Source organism: Tupaia chinensis, unplaced genomic scaffold, assembly GCF_000334495.1.
Source record: "Tupaia chinensis unplaced genomic scaffold, TupChi_1.0 Scaffold000271_1, whole genome shotgun sequence".
Classification (NCBI taxonomy): domain Eukaryota; kingdom Metazoa; phylum Chordata; class Mammalia; order Scandentia; family Tupaiidae; genus Tupaia; species Tupaia belangeri.
The window spans coordinates 3,212,362-3,230,069 of record NW_006159752.1 but is presented as its reverse complement, the minus strand read 5'-3'; the positions used below and the strand labels follow the sequence as shown (position 1 = coordinate 3,230,069).

Below are 17,708 nucleotides of genomic sequence, written 5' to 3'. Positions count from 1 at the left end.
GAAGAAAGTTAGGACTTGCCCAATGACCCAATACTTGAACGACATGTAGCTGACTGCCCGAAGGCATTCATTCAGCAAGAATGAGTTATGCCTAATGACCCCCACATGCTCTTTTACATGGTGTGAGCCTGGTGGATTTGGGAAGTCTTAAAATCCTGTATTAGGAAAAAGCACTTACCAAAGTACTTTAAACGAAGGTGTGATCAACTCCAGATAAGCTGGAGAGAAGTGTGGTGTTGTAGTTGATTCCCTGACATACCCAGAGGGTTGATTAATGGGTCGATAGCAGCGTGGAGCGATGTTCTTGGTGGCATGCCCTGGGCCTCTGTTCTCGGCTCTCTCAGGTCAACATCCATCATTTACTTGGATGGAGATGGAAGGCAGGCTTATCGGTGTGTAGTGACGCACGGAGAGGTAGGGTACTTGGCACATTGCTGCGCCTACAATACAGCGTGCTCCCAAATACTGTGAAACCTCCTATGCTGGATTGGATTTAAAAAAAAAAAAAAAATCAGGGAAACAAAGTGGAATCAAAGGTGGAAGAATGAAGCGAGGACTATGAATTTGTGAAAATCCGCAGAGATTCCATTCAATATAGACATCTTTGAAAAAAAAGACACGGGTGTTGTAGTTGACCTCGATTCAAGTATGAATCATTTATTCACGCAGTCATTCAAGGGACAAGTGTCTACTGTACTCCTGTCTGAATCTCAGTACTGGAGAGTGAGGGACACTACAAATGAATAAAATAGAGACCTTAGTATCAAGAAACTTCAAGTCTAAAGGAGTACATTAATTTTCTCACGTTGTCCTTTGAAAAGTGCCACAGATTGGATAGGTTAAAATTAGAGAAATACATTGTCTTGGGACCACCAGATGGTGTCCCACATGGCTGACCACGTGTCAAGTCTTGGACCTGGTAGCTTGAAAATCGCTCTGGGCACGTGTGTCCAAGATCCTGGGAGGAGAATGGAGGAGAAGGGATTGAGGTATATCCATCCTCCCCCTGAAGGTGCTTTCTCACTTTCCCTCTCACTATGTCTCTCTCTCTTTCCCCCCAATAAGTGCACACACCCTAAGGCAAAAACCTCTTAAAAATAAACAAATAAAAATAAGTAAGAGAAATATATTGTCTTCCAGTTCTGAAAGCTGGAAGCCCAAAAGAAGGTGTCTGGGCTATGCACTCCGTGAGTCCTGGGGGTAAAACTCTTCCTCTGCCTCTTTTGGCCTTCATTGAGGGCTCTCAATCTTAGGTCTTCATTGGCTTGCAGCCATATCACTCCAATTTCTGCCTGTGTCATCATATGGCATGTTTCCTGTGTGTCACGTGGTATTTCTCTCTCTCTCGGTTAGATTTTTGCCATAGGCCTCATGTTCTTGCCAGAGAGCGAGATAGAGAGGGAAAGTGAGAAATAACCTTCCAGGGGTTATTTCTTCTCCACTCTCCTCTTGGGATTTTGGGCACGCATACACACACATACCCGGCATGAGTTTTAAACTGCTGGGTCTGGGACTCGAACCATGGTTGGCCATGTGGGAGTCCAGTGCCACCACACCACTTTCTGGCCCTGGCATTTTTCTCTTTTTTATAAAAACATCAGTCATATTGGATTAGAGTCACCTAATGACTTCATCTTGATAACACAAAGACCTTATTTCCAAATAAGGTCACCAAATAAAGTCCTGGGGTTAGGGCCTGACCGTATTTTTTTGGAGGACACAATTCAGATTAAAATGAAGAGTAAAAGAGACAGAATTCATCCAAGTAGTTGACTCATTGGATTAAAGAAGCGGCATAAACACATGGAGTGCTATGAGAACAAGTGATCGGGTGACCTAATTAGGCTTGGGAGAGATGGTCAAGTGGATCGGAAACTCTCCAGGCAAAGGGGAAAAAGGCGTAAGTCTCCAGGAAGAAACACCCATGCAGAAAGCCCTGCGGCAGTGAGAGGGAGTGAAAAGGGAAGCCACTGTCGCTCAGGTCGAGGGGGGAAGAGCCCCTGAGCTGAGAAGATACCACTAGTGGATCCAGCAGGGCTCTGTCCACTGGGCTGAGGCTGAATGGGGGGCTGTTCAAACACAGCAAAGAGCATTAATAGACATACGTAGAAGGGAGGGGGAATCTGGAGCCAGTTAGACTCTCTTCCCTGGACTGCATCTGCAACCCCTTGTCTTGTGGGAAGTGGGGTGTTTTAAGTGAGCCTTTCCCAAGATGTGGTTGTTAACTTTGAATGTTAATGTATTTACCTGAGGGGAGAGGATTCTTGGGATGTCAGCCATTTGGAGTTATTCAAATAAGAAAACCCCCTGTGTCCCTTCTGAGAGCAGAATTAGACCAGTGGGCAGGACGCACCGGAGGAGAGATCGGCGAATTCAAAGGCTACACGGGAGACAAGGAGGCCTTGGGACTTGACTCCTTGTCTCTAGAAAATGCCCATCAGGGAAGATGGTGGTCTGCAGAGACAGTGAGGTGGGGAATGCTTTCCTCTGAGGTCCCTATGAGAAGGGCCCCCTAGGATGTCCCATGGGAAGTTAAGATTTCTAAAATATATTTACACATACTTTATAATGAAAAATGAAGGGGATTAAAAAGGCTTTAAAAGTAAATGGCACTGGGAGACTGTTAAATAACTGAATTCACTCAAGCATTTTCCCAGGATTATTTAGATAGTTCTGCTGCGTCCTGCTCAGCAGCGCTGCCCTCATTCCCAGAACAGTCCTTAACCCCCATCCCGGCCCCACTCCCTCTCCCCTTTTCCTAATGGTCTCTCACACGCCCTGAGCGGACTCGTTCTGTCAGGTGTGTTTCTGGGGCTCAGTTGCCAGTCCTTCATGGGAAGCCCAATCAGTCCTCTCTAGGGTGATAGCGTGGAAACACATCATTCTGCTCCTCACCAGCTAGCTGCTCGGCCTTCACTGGGGGAGGAGGGCAGGAAGCACACGGTGTAGACACAAGTGTTAATCCTGGCCCAGTGCCCGGGTCAGGTGACCTGTCTCTCAGGGGGCATTTTCAAAGAAACACTGCCGTGTGGCCAAAGGTACATTTCAGAGGAGTTTCGACCTCCTCTTGGGTCTCTGAAGAGAGACCCGATCCCTACCCCACACCAGCTCCGCTGCACCGTGCTCCTCTCCTGCTCAGGTTCCCCAGGCAGGTAGGTCTGGACCTTCGCGTTCTCTGGGCTGCTGGCTTTGCCCTGCCCCAGCCTTTACTATATAAATCGACCTTCGTTTTAATTCCTGTGGTTTTGTTTGCTCTTTGTCTTTGAGTCAAGAGGAAAGCTTAAAAGCTGATTGGATTGACAAGACGAGAAGGTCAGTCTGCAGGAGCTCGGAGGGCCTGGAATCAGAAGGGAGGCAGGGAGCACGAGAGGAAGGGGGCCGCTGGACACGCTCTGGTCCGTACACCTTCTCTTCCGTGTGTGGGCGAGAGAGCAGGTGTGCTGAGGGGAGGAAGGAAAATGGGACTACGGTGTTCATGTGGAAGGGTGGCCAAGGTAGGCGGAGGCCGGATCCTGGAGGGGTGGTTCTGAGACGCGGGCTGAAGCACTGCAGTGGTTGGAGAATCTGCCAAGAGGCAGTTGAGATACAAATGTGACTGCGTAGATTCAAAGCGTTAAAATTAAAATCGGATTTTTAGAAGAACTTTGCTAGAGGGTGTGTGCACTCCCCGGAGGTGGGGGAGTGAGCAAGCACCCTACGATGATGAGTGGTCATGCCACAATCCTTTCTTCTCCGTCTCTAACTCTCTTTGGGATTTTGGGCACACACACACATACACCTGGCATCTTTTGCAAGGTTCAGGGTCTGGGACTCGAACTGTGGCTCCAGCCACCCCAACCCAACTCTCCACTGGCTGGCCTTCATTCTTCTTTGTAACTTCACAAAATACATCATTTTAACGGTGTAATTTGATGTCATAAATGCAGACGTGTGTAATCATCACTCGAGTCAAAATATTAAACATTTTTATTCCTCCCGAAGTTTCTCTCATTTTTTTGTAGTTAATACTCCCTTTACTTCCCAGACCCGGGTAACCCGTTTTTTTTTTGTTGTTGTTTGTTTGTTTTTTAACCATACGTTTTGACTTTTCTAGTCTTTAGTATAGATGGGATTATCCAGAATGTAGTCTTTTGTGCCTGACACCTTCCATGTGGAATACTGTGTGGAACATTACCCAGGGGCAGCATGCCTTATTCGTCTATTCCTTTTTTTTTTTTTTTTAATTTTTGCCAAAGGGCACTTGTACTCAACAGAGACAGAGAGAACGCAAGAAATCACCCCACCCCGGCCGCCATGGAGAACGACCGTGCAGCAGTCTCTTCTCCACCTTTCCCCCTGGAGATTTTGGGCATGCATGCACACGCGCCCAGCATGTTTCTCAAGCTGCCAGGTCCAGGACTTGAACCACCCCGTGGGCCATGTGGTATCCAGCTGTCTTAACCACCATTCCACAGGCTGGTCCAGCCCATTCCTGTTTATCATACAGATATACTACAAGTTATAACCCCATTCTTTATATTTCATAATTATCTGTTATTTGGGGGGTTTTTTTAGAGAGATTTTTTGCTATATATGGGGCACATGTATTCACCAGAGAGACAGAGACAGGGAGAGAGACAGGAAGCGAGAAATCACCCCCCAGGGGAAATGCCCATGCCTCAATCCCTTCCCCTCCATTCTCCTCTAGGGATCTTGGGCACACACGTGCATGTGCCCAGCAGGAGTTTTAAGCTACTGGATCTGAGACTGAAACTGTGGTTGATTATCTGGGAGTCCAGCAACGTAACCATTACGCCATCCGCTGGTCCTGTATAATTGATTTTAAGTATATAAATTGTCAACATTTCAAAATGAGTTTTAAAAATTATGGATAAAGCTTAGTTACTAGGAAAATTCAGACTTCATGTTCCCAATTCTGTTCCATGCTCTCAGGACTACCGAAACAGTATTCAGCCTTTTTTCTTTTTAAAAATGAATTCTCACCTGGAATAACAGATGAAGAACCAGATGAGGCATGTTTTTCCCAAGAAAAATTTCCCTTCTGACCCCAGCCTTTGTCCCAGTCCGAACAGGGCTCGCCCACCCCACCCGCTGTGTCCCTGCGGTACCTGGGATGTCCCCTGCCCACGGACGTCTAGCATACTTTATGTAACTGGTTTCCTTGTCTCCCTCCCTCCGACAGATCCCTCTGGCCCCTGGAATTTTGTTCAGAACTTGTACGTAGTCCATTTCCTTTTGAAATTCGTAAGGCTTGATCTTTTAGAGAAATTGATAGTTCATCGATCAATTGATAAGATTGAATTCAGCCTATGCAGTGACATAAAATGAACGAAAAGTCTGGGGGAAACTGGGGAAATAGTTTACAGTCATGGCATATTAATACCCGGAGGAGCAGCTGGAGCTGGTGGCGTGGTGGTTAAGACGCGAGATTCTCACATGGTTCGAGGCCCGGATCTGTCACCTTGACAATTGCGAAGGACACGTGTGTGTATATGCCCAAAATCCTGGAAAGAGAGTGGAGAAGGGATGGCGGCATGGCCTCCTCCCTGGGGAGTGATTTCTCACTGTCTCTCTCCAGCAAGCGAATGCACCTGTTGGCAAAAATGTAAAAACACGACAAAAACGAATGTAAGTGTGATGAGAATGTCAACCTTCATGTTCTCATTTTTTACATTGTTCTTCTTGCAAAGTTTAAAAGTATGTTTTAGAGACCAGGAGTCATAGTGATGAAGAACTGACCCCCTCTTAGTACTTTTTCTGAGTACACAATAGAAACGCTTCATTTGGACTTACTGGAAGCCAGTATGAATTTGCAAACCTCCCTCAGCCAATAGCAGTGCTTCAACAATCTGCCAAGATGCTAATGAATAAAATCTCCGGGCATACACAGCTTCTATGTTTTAAAGTAGTAATTCAGAGCGTGAGTTTTCACATTGAAAACGTAGTTTCAAGTGGTAATGCTTTTCATGAAATAACTTTGCAGCAAAGTTTCTTGAACTAAAAATGAGTTCCTGTTGATTTTTTTTTTTTTTTCGGTAACCATTTGATGAAAAGAATTTTGCCTAGCATCGAAACAAAAGTGGTTGAATTCTAACAGTTCATTCATTCGGTAGCTTTTGGGGGGAGGGTGTAGGGTTGTGTATTGCCAGGGGTAATTTGGCTGTGTTTGGAAAGAGCATGGTTAGAGAAAATCAGGGTTCTGAAGCGTTTCTCAGTTCTTCATCTGCCAAGAAAAAGAGCTTTCTTGTACTCGAATGCCCCTCGTAATCCAGGAGCATGGACTAGCGTCTTTAATCTGTAATTCAGTTACTAACTCAGAATTAAGTAAAGCTTGCTTCCCGAGCAGTGGCTATTTAAAAAGGCAGCAGGCCCAGCTGCTGTGATGCAGGGTGCCCTACCTGGCCGCTATGGGGGCGGGCGGCGGGGGGCCCGCCTGGCTGCTGTGGGGTAGACGTGCCCTCCTGGCTGCCGTGGGGTGAGGGGCCCTGCAAAGCCGCAGGTCATCCAGCAACCACAGGTTTGGCCCCCTGGAGTGTTTTCACAGCACCGCACACGTGGGCACCCAGGATCCTGAGGAAGGGTGGGAAAGGGGAGTAGGGTGAGATGAGGCCTCTGGCAGGTACTTCACTCTCTTCTTTCTCTTCCGGTCTCTCTTGCACATGCACATGCACACGTATGCACAGAGGCTGTCAGAAAATTAAAAGGTTCTTGAAGCACGTGTTCTTCCAGGTCATCTGGGTTTTCTTAGCATCCTTAACTGGGCTCTAATTCGAGAGGACCATGGACTAAAAGTGAACTAAGGCCCAGACGTGGAGGCACGTGTTGCTAAGATGCTGCGCTCTGTAGGCTGGGAATGGTGGGGTCCTCGGTTCAATTCCTCGTCCAGCCTGAAGGCTAGCACAGCATTATGAGCCTGTAATCCCAATGACTTTGAAGAACCAAGGTAGAAGGATTGTAAGCTTGTGGCTGGCCTGGGCAGCATAGAGAGGCCTTGTCTTGGGAGGAGCTGGGTACAGTGGTATGTACCTGCGGTCCCAGCCAGCGGCTGAGGCAGGAAGACTGAGACCTGGTGACACTCTGTCTTTTAAAAAGTAGAATTAAGGTAGTATCGAGGTATTTGTTTTGTTTTGTTTTGTTTTGTTGTGTTTTTGTTTTCTTGTTGTTTTTTTCTTCTTTCTTTTTTTAATTTGCCAGAGAGCAAGTGCGTCTGCTGAACAGAGAGGGGAAGTGAGAGAGCACCCCAAGGGGAACACTCGCACTGCAATCCCTTCTCCTCCGTTTCTCCCTCCTTTTGGGATTCTGGCGTGCACACACATACGTCCAGCATATTTCTCAAACTGGTGGATCTGGGACTCGAACCATGCTGTCAGCTACTTGGGATCCAGACACCTTAACCGTTACTGCACTGGCTGGCCTGGTTTTTAAAACAGTTGCATTCATGGTTTTAAACAGTTTCTTTGAGAAGTAAAACAGAATGAATCACGTCAAATAAAGATGGGGAGTTTGGACACCTGTGGCCACAGCGGTTAGCCAGGATAAAACTCAGCAACATTTATAGGTAGGTCACTGAAGTGGCGCAAGATTCAGTCAACCAGCGTCAAAGATTTAGAGATTTAAACTTCAGCGATCGAGAAAACTGGCTCATCGAAGATGCCTTGTTCCACGGAAATGCTACGCCAAATACTATCAATACCCCAGTTGAGTTTTCTGCCGGTTCAAAGGGGAGGATGTAGAAATGTTTACTGCATCCCAGAGGCATATAGTTTAAATTATTATGTGTTTGCTTTTTAATTTTTAGAATAGGATTGCAGGTTTTAAGTGGTGGAAACCAAACCAAAGCCCCCTTATACAGAGTTCTGCACTGAAGTCATTCCGACAGAACGTGTTCCTTCCTTGTATCGTTACCTGTAAGGAAATGCCATGGAGCACGAGACTTTTCAGAGCTTTCAAATAGAGTGAGAGCGCAGTAGCCTACCTCCTGGCCTCAGACTTGCCTGTGCCTTCTCGACTCCTGGGTAGGGAGAAAAAAATCCCTACCTAATTCTAACTCTTCAACCCAGCCCTGGATCTCAGCGTCTACATTTCTTTACAACTTGCTTTATAGGAACCAGCCGAGGGCATAATGGTTACGTGGCTGAACTCCCATGTAGTTGACCATGGTTCAAACCCTGGATCTGGTGACTTAAAACTCAAGCCAGACATGTGTGTGAGCGTGCCCAAAATCCCCAGAGGAGAATGGAGGAGAAAGGTTTGTGGTATGGCCATCCGTTCTGGGGAACTGAGGCGGGGGGGGGAGATTTCTCATTTTCTGTCCCTCTGTCTCTGTCAGTCTCTCTAGTGAGCGTACATGCCCTATAACAAAAATCCCTCTTAAAAAAAGGGGGGGGAGGAATAAAAAGAACTCTCCCTTCTGTAGTTTCAGTGTCTCCCTTTCCACTGGCACCTGCCCAGCAGTATCGGAGCATGTGGTTAAGCCTCTTCTGTATGGAAAGCCCTGTCCTGGCCCCAGGCATCCCTCGGGCCATTTGCTGGAAGATGCCTCCTGGACTGGTGCTTCCCTTTCTGCACCCCCATCAGCTCAGCCCGCCGCAGCCTGGCCTCCACCCACCATGCTATGAAAACCTCTCTTGTTGTCAAGGTCACCAAAGCCTTTCTTGTCACCAAGTCTCAAGAGCAGACTTTATTCCAAGCACTGCCTGACCCTGACGACCATTTCTCCATCCTGGGAAGCTCACTCCTTGAGGGGTTCGAACTTTCCCTGGTTCCCTCCATTGTGCCAGCCTCTCCTTCTCAGCCCTTTTCTCACCACTCTTTAAATGTGTGTCTCCTCGGTGGTGTTCCCCCTCTTCCCGTACACACTGTCCCCCAGGTCATCTTGCCCCTCTGCCATCATGGTCACCCTCAGATCTTGCCCTGTCTTCTGTGTTCTGAGCTGAAGGTTCCGTGTGTACCCTAACATCAGGGTGCTCAAAAGGAACCCCCTTCTCTCTCTTCCCTATTTAAATGAAGAGGACGCAAACAATTCAGCGGACATGAGTTCTAAATACGGCAGCCATGAGGCCCCAACCTCTTCACCCCCGCTCTCCTCTACAACTTCTGCACCCTCTGTCTCCTAAAGAACTCTGTGGTCCATTGGTTTCTCTCACTGCCTTTTTGTTTTTGTTTTTTAGTTTTTGCTTTAGGGCATGTGTGCTCATCAGAGAGACAGAGAGGGGAAGTGAGAAACCACCCCCGCCCTCAGGAGGGATGGCCTTGCTACAATCCCTGTTCCTTCATTCTCTCAAGTTTTTGGCACACACGCAGTGCACCTGGCATGATTTTCAAGCCACTGGATCTGGGACTCAACCCGCAGAGCTGACCATGTGGGATCCAGTTGCTATAACCTCCATGCCACCTGCTGGCCCTCTCCCATTGCCTTTACCCTGGAGAAGACCATAGTCCTTGTGCCTGGATGATTCCAGTCGCCTGCTCACTTTTTACCTTTCACTCTGGTCTAGATCTTTCTCATTCGGCCCTACAATATAGTCAGCACGACTTTTCTCAAATTTGGTGTCTGGCTTAGAGTGGTATCTGGCTTAGAGTGGAATCCTACCGCCCTCGGTGAGGTTTAAGCTTCTTGCATAGCCCACGAACCCCTCTGCTTACCTCTGCTAAGATCATTTATAACTCCCACCACTCCTCTGTCGTCCTACTTCCAACCCTACCTTCCAGTGGCCATATCCAACCATCCTTAGGTCTCCAAGACATAGGAGAGAATTTCTCTAAGAGCTTCTCTGACCACCTGAACCCCAATCAACATGGGAGTTAGGGGCTAGCCAGTGGTGTGGTAGTTAAGGCTACTGGATCTCACATGGCTGACTTCGCCATAGAAGTTCAATCTCCCTCTTTCGAGTAGAGAGTCTATATGTGGGAGTTTTAAAAAATTATGGAAAATGCATATTGCAAAAAAAAAAAAAAAAACTGATGCAAAGATATCAGAAGGCTTTTGCACCAAGATAAACTCATTCTTAAATTCCATTTTTTTTTGGGGGGGGTGCGGTGGGTGGCGTGGTGGTTAAGGGTACTGGACTCTCAGTTGACCATGGTTTGAGTCCTGGACCTGGTGGCTTGCTTTCTCACTTTCTCTCTCTCTCTCTCTCTCTCTCTCTCTCTCTCTCCCATGTCCTTCTCTGGTCAAATAAGTAAATAAATAAAGTTAAATAAAGTATTTCGTTAAAAATAAATTCCACTTTTCCACATACTTTTTGAATCCCCCCCATGTCTGTGGGGTATGAAAAGGGCAGGCCTAATGCATGTTAAACTGTTTGAATGCCTTATTGGAAAAGTATGTAAGCAGACCCACGTTATTCTACCAGGAACCCTGCTCTCTAGAAGAGATATCAGGAGGATAGCAGAAATGGCAGAGAAAGCAGATTTGGAGCCCTGAAGGTGGGAGCAGAGCCGAGTCGAGCTGGTCCCCCTAGCCCCCTCTGACCTTCGTCTGTAGCTTCTGTTTCAGCAGCAGAGACAACTCAAAATAGCCTAAGTGCATAGGGGTGATATTGAAGGAGGCAGGGAGTTCCATACTCAGGCCCGGAGTACAGCAGGACCGGGGGCGGGGGACGGGGGTGATACATGGACCCTTGCGTCTCCCTCCATGACTCAGCTGCAGATGCACTGGCTCCCTTCTGTCTTCTGCCACCAGCCTCTTGGTCTCTGTGCTGGGTCACACTTGTCCCAGCCTGTATGACTTTAGGCTAGGCCCTGTATCACTGGACTGTCTCAGTCACTGTGTGGGTGAGAGTTTTGAGAACGTGCAGCTGAGTGTATGCAACCTTGGAGCATTTAACCCCGAGGCAGGCCTTTGTCTCTGGGCGGGTTACCTGTGGCCTAGGTGACTGAGGCCCAGGCTCCAGAGTCATCCATGCTGGCTTTCCTGCCTGGTTCCCATGCCAGCTGTCATGGCAGCTAACTTCTCCACCTCAGCTTCTTCATCTGTACTCTAAGAATAATCGGAGCCCTCAGCTTAGAGGGATATTGTGAAGATTCATGAAAGAAGAGATTAAAAAAAAAAAAAAGATCTTAGAGCAGTGCAGGGTAGCATGCGAGAAGATCACCATGTGGGTTAGTAGCGCTCGTAGGTGGTGACGGTGTGAATAGCTTCGGCAACGGAATCTCCTGCTGTCTGCAATGGCGCATGGAGTGACTGGTGCTAGCAGCTCAGGGAGCGGGAGCAGGTGCTTCTCTCTGGCATTTGGAGTGATTTATTAGCCAGAGATTGCTAAAGACCTATGGAGACAGGCGCCTGCCTGGTGCCCGAGCCCGCGACAGCGCTGGGAGGGTGAACGCGGTGCTGACTGGGCAGATACTCTGGTTACCAGGGCGCCAAAGGCTTCGCTTGCTTCATTTAGATTTTTCTCCTTATTCTTCTCTTCCCTGGCCCCAGAATCAAAACTGGGACACTTAATTTTCTTTTTACTGTCCTCTATCAATCGGAATGAGACAACTAGATATGCCTTCTCCCTGTTATATTCTTGCTTTTAGTAAAATGAGCCGAACTGACATGTTCCAAAGCCCCCAGTTGCCTTTATAAACCTTCCAGAATTCCGCAGCAGCTGTGGATTTGTTAGCTGTGCTCAGGAAAAGTGCTGACCCGCGTCTGGATTCTATACCAGAAATCTCGCAATAATACATTTTTATTCGGGCTTTCTGACAGCACTGACTCAGTATAAAAAGGGAGAAGATTCAAACGTTATTACTCTACTAGGGTAGATTTGGAATGGCTTTAATCGTGTCTTCGATTTTTATTTACGTCTACATTTGTCTTCACCTCTCTGGAAAAAAACTTTGGAGGAAAAAATGATTCCGAAAATGTGATCTGGAGAAGACAGAAGTGTTGAATCAAACATAAATGAAAAAGCGCTTTTTGTTTTCTAGGAAAATACAGGTTGTCAGCTTAAATGCAAACCTACGTTGTTGTTTGGTTGGATTTTGTTGTTGATCAAGGCCAAACAGTCACCATTTTGATTGTCTTTTATCCTACCTTATAGTTTTGATGAATTTTTGAGAAGTTAATCTCTCCAAACTATGTAAAACAAGAATGAGAGAAAGCTATTACATATTATGTCCATATATTTTTCCCCTTTTATTAAATTATCTAACCTAAACTATAATTTGAAAATTTGTCTTGGCTGAACTTCCACATGGACGTGATTCCAAACCCGGACCCGGTGGCTTAAAACTCATGCCAGGCACATGTGTGCGCATGCCCGAGATCCCGAGAGGACAATGCAGGAGAAGGGATTGCAGCATGACCATCCTCCCAGTGGGAGATTTCTCACTTTCTGTCTCTGTCTCGCTCTGTCTCTCTGGCAAGTGCGTGTACCCTATAGCAAAAATCTCTCTTAAGAAAAAGAAAGAAAATTTGTCTTGGAACTTTAAAAGTTGTAGAAATGTGAATAATATTGGGTTTGGAAGTTGCAAAATCAAAAAGTCCTATTAGGAGGAGAAAAAAAAAAATTGAGCAAAGATGGTTCTATATGGTTTAAATACCCCCCCATTAACCCCAATTCTGAAAGCTCAGATGTCTTACTATGGAACTAGAAACTGGAATAAGGAAGAAAACGAATTAGTTTAATTCAGATATGCTTACTTGGGGAGGGTTTTTGGAACTCCTGCTGCAGCTGCTTGTCACAGCTAGCTTCTCTGGTAAGATTAATTGGGAGGGCCTTGAGACTGATATGGAGGAGTGAGTGTGAAATTTCAGCCTTTGGCTTCAGCCTTCACTTGAAGTAAGAGGGGAAATACTCATTTCCATGTAACTAAAAGATATGTCAAACTCCAGATCCACTGTTTTGTTTAAGAGAGTTAGATTTTTATTTATTTATTTATTTATTTATTTTTTGCTACAGGGCACTTCATTTGCCAGAGGGTCAAAGAGACAGAAAGCAAGAAATCACCTCCCAGGGAGTTGGTCACTCTGCAGTCCCTTCTCCTCCATTCTCCTCTTGAGATTCTGGGCAAGCATGCACACACTCCCAGCATGAGTTTTAAGCCTCCAGGTCTGGAACTCGAACTGTGGTCGACTATGTGGGAGTCCAACAACTTAATGACATCTGCTGGTCCCCTAGATCAGCTTTGACAGTAATTGGCAGGTTTTGACAGACATCTACAGTGGTTGAAAGGAAGTCTACTTTATGATGTTGCCTTATCATTGGGGTGTGAAATGAAATTTTCTAGACCTAAAATTCTGCACTGTCAAACTGACAAGCTACATTGAACAGGTTTTAAAAGGAGATACTTCCAAGATGCTAAAGAAGGAATTTAGCATTTTGGCAAGAATCAATAGGGGCTCATCAGGGAGTAAGGCCCCTGGAAACTATTAGTGGAGCAGTGAGGAAGACCTCCCTGGATCATCAGGCTCTTTAAAATCATTCAGAGGTCGACTGGCAAGTAGCATGGTGGTTAAAAGGCTGGACTCCCACATAGCTGACTGTGGTTCACGTCCTGGACCTGGCAGCTTGCTTTCTCACTTTCTCTTTCTCTGTCTCTCTCTGGTCAACCTCAAAACAATAAAACAATCAAATAATGACAATGAATAAAGTTAAAAAATAATTATTTTTTAAAAAATCACTCAGAGGCTTTTCTGTGATGAACCTTCCATCCTCCCCTTGGCTAATGAATACACATTTTATAATATAATATATAAGCTAATATGTGCATATTTTTGTTCTATAAGAAAGAAGCCACTGTCTGCAATGAATAAAGGAATTGGTTATTGAACAGAGATCTGTATCTATTTCTGGTCTCACCAGAATCATTGGTGACCTCACAGGGAGGGTGACTAGAGTGTTTATGTTCTTTTTGTTGTTGTTAAGAGAGATTTTTTTGCTGTAAGGCACATGCACTCACCAGAGAGACAGAAATAGACAAAGAGACAGAAAGCGAGAAATCACCCTTCCCCCCCCCCCCGGGGGGTTGGGCACGCCACAATCCCTTTTCCTCCATTCTCCTCTTGGGGTTTTGGGCACGTAGGCAAACATGTCTGGCATGAGTTTAAGCCACCAGGTCCAGGATTCAAACCACAGTCAGTCACGTGGGAGTCCAGCAACATAACCATGATACCATCTGCTTGTCCTGAGCCTTTATGTTCTAAGGTTTTGTTTTAAGGAGACGGGTTGAGTTGTTTTGTTTTGTTTTGTTTTGTTTTGTTTTGTTTTGTTTTGTTTTGTTTTGTTTTGTTTGTAAGTCTCAGTAGTTTCAGGAGAAAAGGAAAAAGAAAGAGAATAGAAAAAGAAAAAAGCGGAGTATGAGTTTTGCATGGGCCTCTTCTCGCAGTCTGGATTGCTGTCCTTTACTATTTCTATGTAGGTGTCATCTTAAAAACAATCCCTAGGGACTACCAGATGGCGTAATGGTTACATCACTGGACTCCCACGTAGTCGACCGCAGTTCGAGTCCCACACCTTGCAGCTTAAAACTCACACTGGGAGTGTATGCATGCGTGCCCAGTAGCCCAAGAGGAAAATGGAGAAGAAGAGATTGTAGTTTGGCCATCCCTCTGAGAGGTGATTTCTCGCTTTCGGTCTCTGTCTCTTCTGTGAGCACATGTACCCTCTAACAAAAAAAAACTCTCAAAAAAAATAAACAAATAACAATCCATGGTCCCGTCAGCAAGGGCTGACAGTGGGTACAACGGGGCCGATCCTGTGGTGTGTGGTATGCTCCCAGGGACACAGCGGAATCCCTGCCTCTTAGGTCTGCCTGTGCATTTGTGGTAAGACATAGCGTGAGTGGATTTTCTTTTTAGTAATACAAATGCTTTGTAAAAATTAGAGTGAGGGGTGATAACCATTTCCCACAAGGAGCTTATTGAGAGGAAGAAAAAAGAAGAGAAAGAAAGAAAAATATATATATTTTTTAATTTGCTATAGGCACATGTACTCGCCAGAGAGAGAGAGAGAGGGCCCAGGGAGTAGGATGGCAATGCCAAATCCTTTCTCTTCCAGTCTCCTCTTGGGATTTGTGGGCACACATGCACATGCACCTGGCGTGACTTTCAAGTTCCTGAGTCTGAGACTTGCACTGCACACTCGCCCATGTGGGGTCCGGCTGCCTTCATCCATGCCACCTGCTGGCCCCTCTTTTCAAAAATGTTAAAGGAAAAGTTATAAAACTTTAAAAAATACCAGCGCCTCTCACTCCTTTGTTCCCACTCTGTTTTTACATATCAGTGTATGTGCATAGAAGCATATTTTACAAAAGCAAGATTATCTTTTCTCTTTATTTACTAATCGCTGTGTGATATACCTGCTAGGACTCAATAAATATTTGTCTAATGACTCATTAAATTGATCCAGGATGTTTTTACATTCCTTTTCTCCCATCCTATTATATTGTACAAAACTAGTTGTGTGCATGGCTTTTGCAATCAGTATTTCACTAGGCTGAACGTAGTTGAGGTTATTAGCAAAGGACATTGAGTAACCTCTTGGTTCTGAGAAGTTTCTGACGTGCGCTTTTCTATTACTCAAACGCAAGTGAATATTGACAAACGGCATCTTTGTCTTATTTACTTGGAGCAACCTAGGAAAACTAACTGTCCATAAAATACTTTCCATGTTTACTTTGAAACACATTTAGAAATAAGATCTTATCTAATGGAAGCTATACATTTTTAAAAGAATTATTTATTTATTCATTCATTTATTTTAATTTGGCAAGACACACACACACACACACACACACACACACAGAAGGAAAATGAGAAAGCAAGCCGCCAGGCCCGGGACTTGAATTATTTGACTTCATTTGTACTTTAAAATTGGACAGGGAGGCAAAAGAATACTTATAGATCAATTGGTCTTGGAAGCTATACATTTCTTTCTTTTTTTTTTTTTTTTTGGAGAGGTTTTTGCTATAGGGCGTGTGCGCTCGCCAGACAGACAGAGAGAGACATAGAGACAGAAAACAAGAAATCACCCCCAAGAGGGGATGGTCACGCCGCAATCCCTTCTCCTCCATTCTCCTCTTGGGATCTTGGGCACGCACGCACACGCGCCCGGCGTGAGTTTTAAGCCACCAACAGGTCCAGGACGCAAACCACGGTCGACTACATGGGAGTCCAGCGGCATAGCCATTACGCTAACTGCTGGTTCCCTCGGAAGCTATACATTTCTATAAGCAATTCTACTTCCTGTATAAGCTGGAGTAAATAAAATTCAATTATATATTAAAGAGATGACCATCACCAACATTTCTTCGGGGTAACTTAATAATAAAGGTTTTTCACTGCTTTAATGTTTTCAAAGAAGGTTTGAAATTGTTTGTGAATTAGCTTGCTTATTTGCTCTCATTTTTATGCTGTTTTGTCTTTAAAAATTTCACAACAAGATCACGACTGTAACACCAGAAAAAAAGAATTAAGAAATCATAAAAGCTCACTCAACAATCTTATCACCCCCCCATCTCTTTTTTGTTTTCCCTCCTTTCCAGATTCTTTGTCTTTGAATATGCAGTAGCTGCAGAATTTGTGCCTTGCATTCATGGATGCCCAGGTTAATCGAGTGTGTCAGTGACAAACAGGTGTGCCTCCATTTGTCGGTTGTGCACCCAACACCCTGTGTGACGCGCACCATTTTCACAGGATCATTTAAGTGGCCAGGGAACTTCAGTGGCTCTTTGTCCCCGAGTACTTTTCAGTTGGCAGTGGTCTGGAATTCCTGATCTTTGGATAAAAATGCTTAAATATGACAGAAGCCCAGCATTTAATAAACACTCTCCTCCACGTCTCCCTGCCCCCTCCCCATTGGCCTTTATAGAATGTCTACTTTGTGCTTCTTGATTTTTTAAATGTTTAAGAGTTCTTTATTTCATTTTATCCATCATTATTCTTATTCTCTAATTTGTTACAGGGCACATGTACACTCACCAGAGGGAGACACAGAGAGAGAAAGAGAAAGTGAGAAAGGAAGCTGCCAGGTCGGGGACTCAGGTCACAGTGGGCCATATGGGAGTCCAGCACCTTAACCACCACGCCACCTGCTGGCCTTTCTTCTTGATTTTCTTAAAGCAGAACACTTCCCTACTTTACCTTCTAGATGTATTTTTATGAGACATAGTTCTTTAAGGGTTCGCTAGGGGTAAAGAATGATGCCTATTTGATTGATAGGAGGCTTGATAGGCATTGTATGGAAGCCTGAATACTGGCGAAATTGAAGCTGTCGTCTGTATTCGCAGATGTTCGTATTTGTTGAAGTTCTGTGCTTCAGCATTCTGTCAGGTGGCGTGGAGGATAGCAAAGATATAAAGCTGTATTTTTACCATCGAGGAACTCTGTGCCCACTGTCATTATTCATGTAGGACTTTTCTTTACTTTGATTCGCTGCTGTCTGTACCAAAAACTTGCATCTTGCTATTGATATGGGACTAATACTCAGTTTATGCCTTTTATTTAGATTACTTTTGTATATTATTTAGTAGACCCTTTCACTTTTGGAGAGGAGTCAATTTAGCTTCTTGGTACAGACTCAGAGCTTACTCAGCGATGTCCCCTTTTCCTCTTGTATTTCCTAGAAATGTAATGGATATACACGATCTATTTTCCTACGGTCTATTTAGCTCAAGCAATGTGTACATCAGTGTTAACTTGTCCTTTCTTAGATCTAGTGGGAAAAATTTATTTGGAGGAAGAAAGGGATTGAATGCATTTTTTTCCCTAACACTTTCTT

The 17,708-nt window shown here is 45.1% G+C and overlaps 1 protein-coding gene across 2 annotated transcripts in view; it reads left to right on the top strand.

Moving 5' to 3' along the window:
* SLC7A2 (solute carrier family 7 member 2) overlaps positions 1–17,708 on the top strand; it is a 69,590-nt gene that overhangs the window by 22,961 nt on the left and 28,921 nt on the right. The window contains exon 1 of one of the 2 annotated variants that reach the window (XM_014588265.2): positions 1,774–1,900. The exons of the other annotated variant lie outside the window; for it this stretch is intronic. Within the exon in view, the coding sequence (XP_014443751.1) occupies positions 1,856–1,900 (45 nt within the window). The 5' untranslated portion in view covers positions 1,774–1,855. Of the gene's footprint in view, positions 1–1,773; positions 1,901–17,708 lie in introns of those variants that run through there. 2 annotated transcript variants of the gene reach the window in all.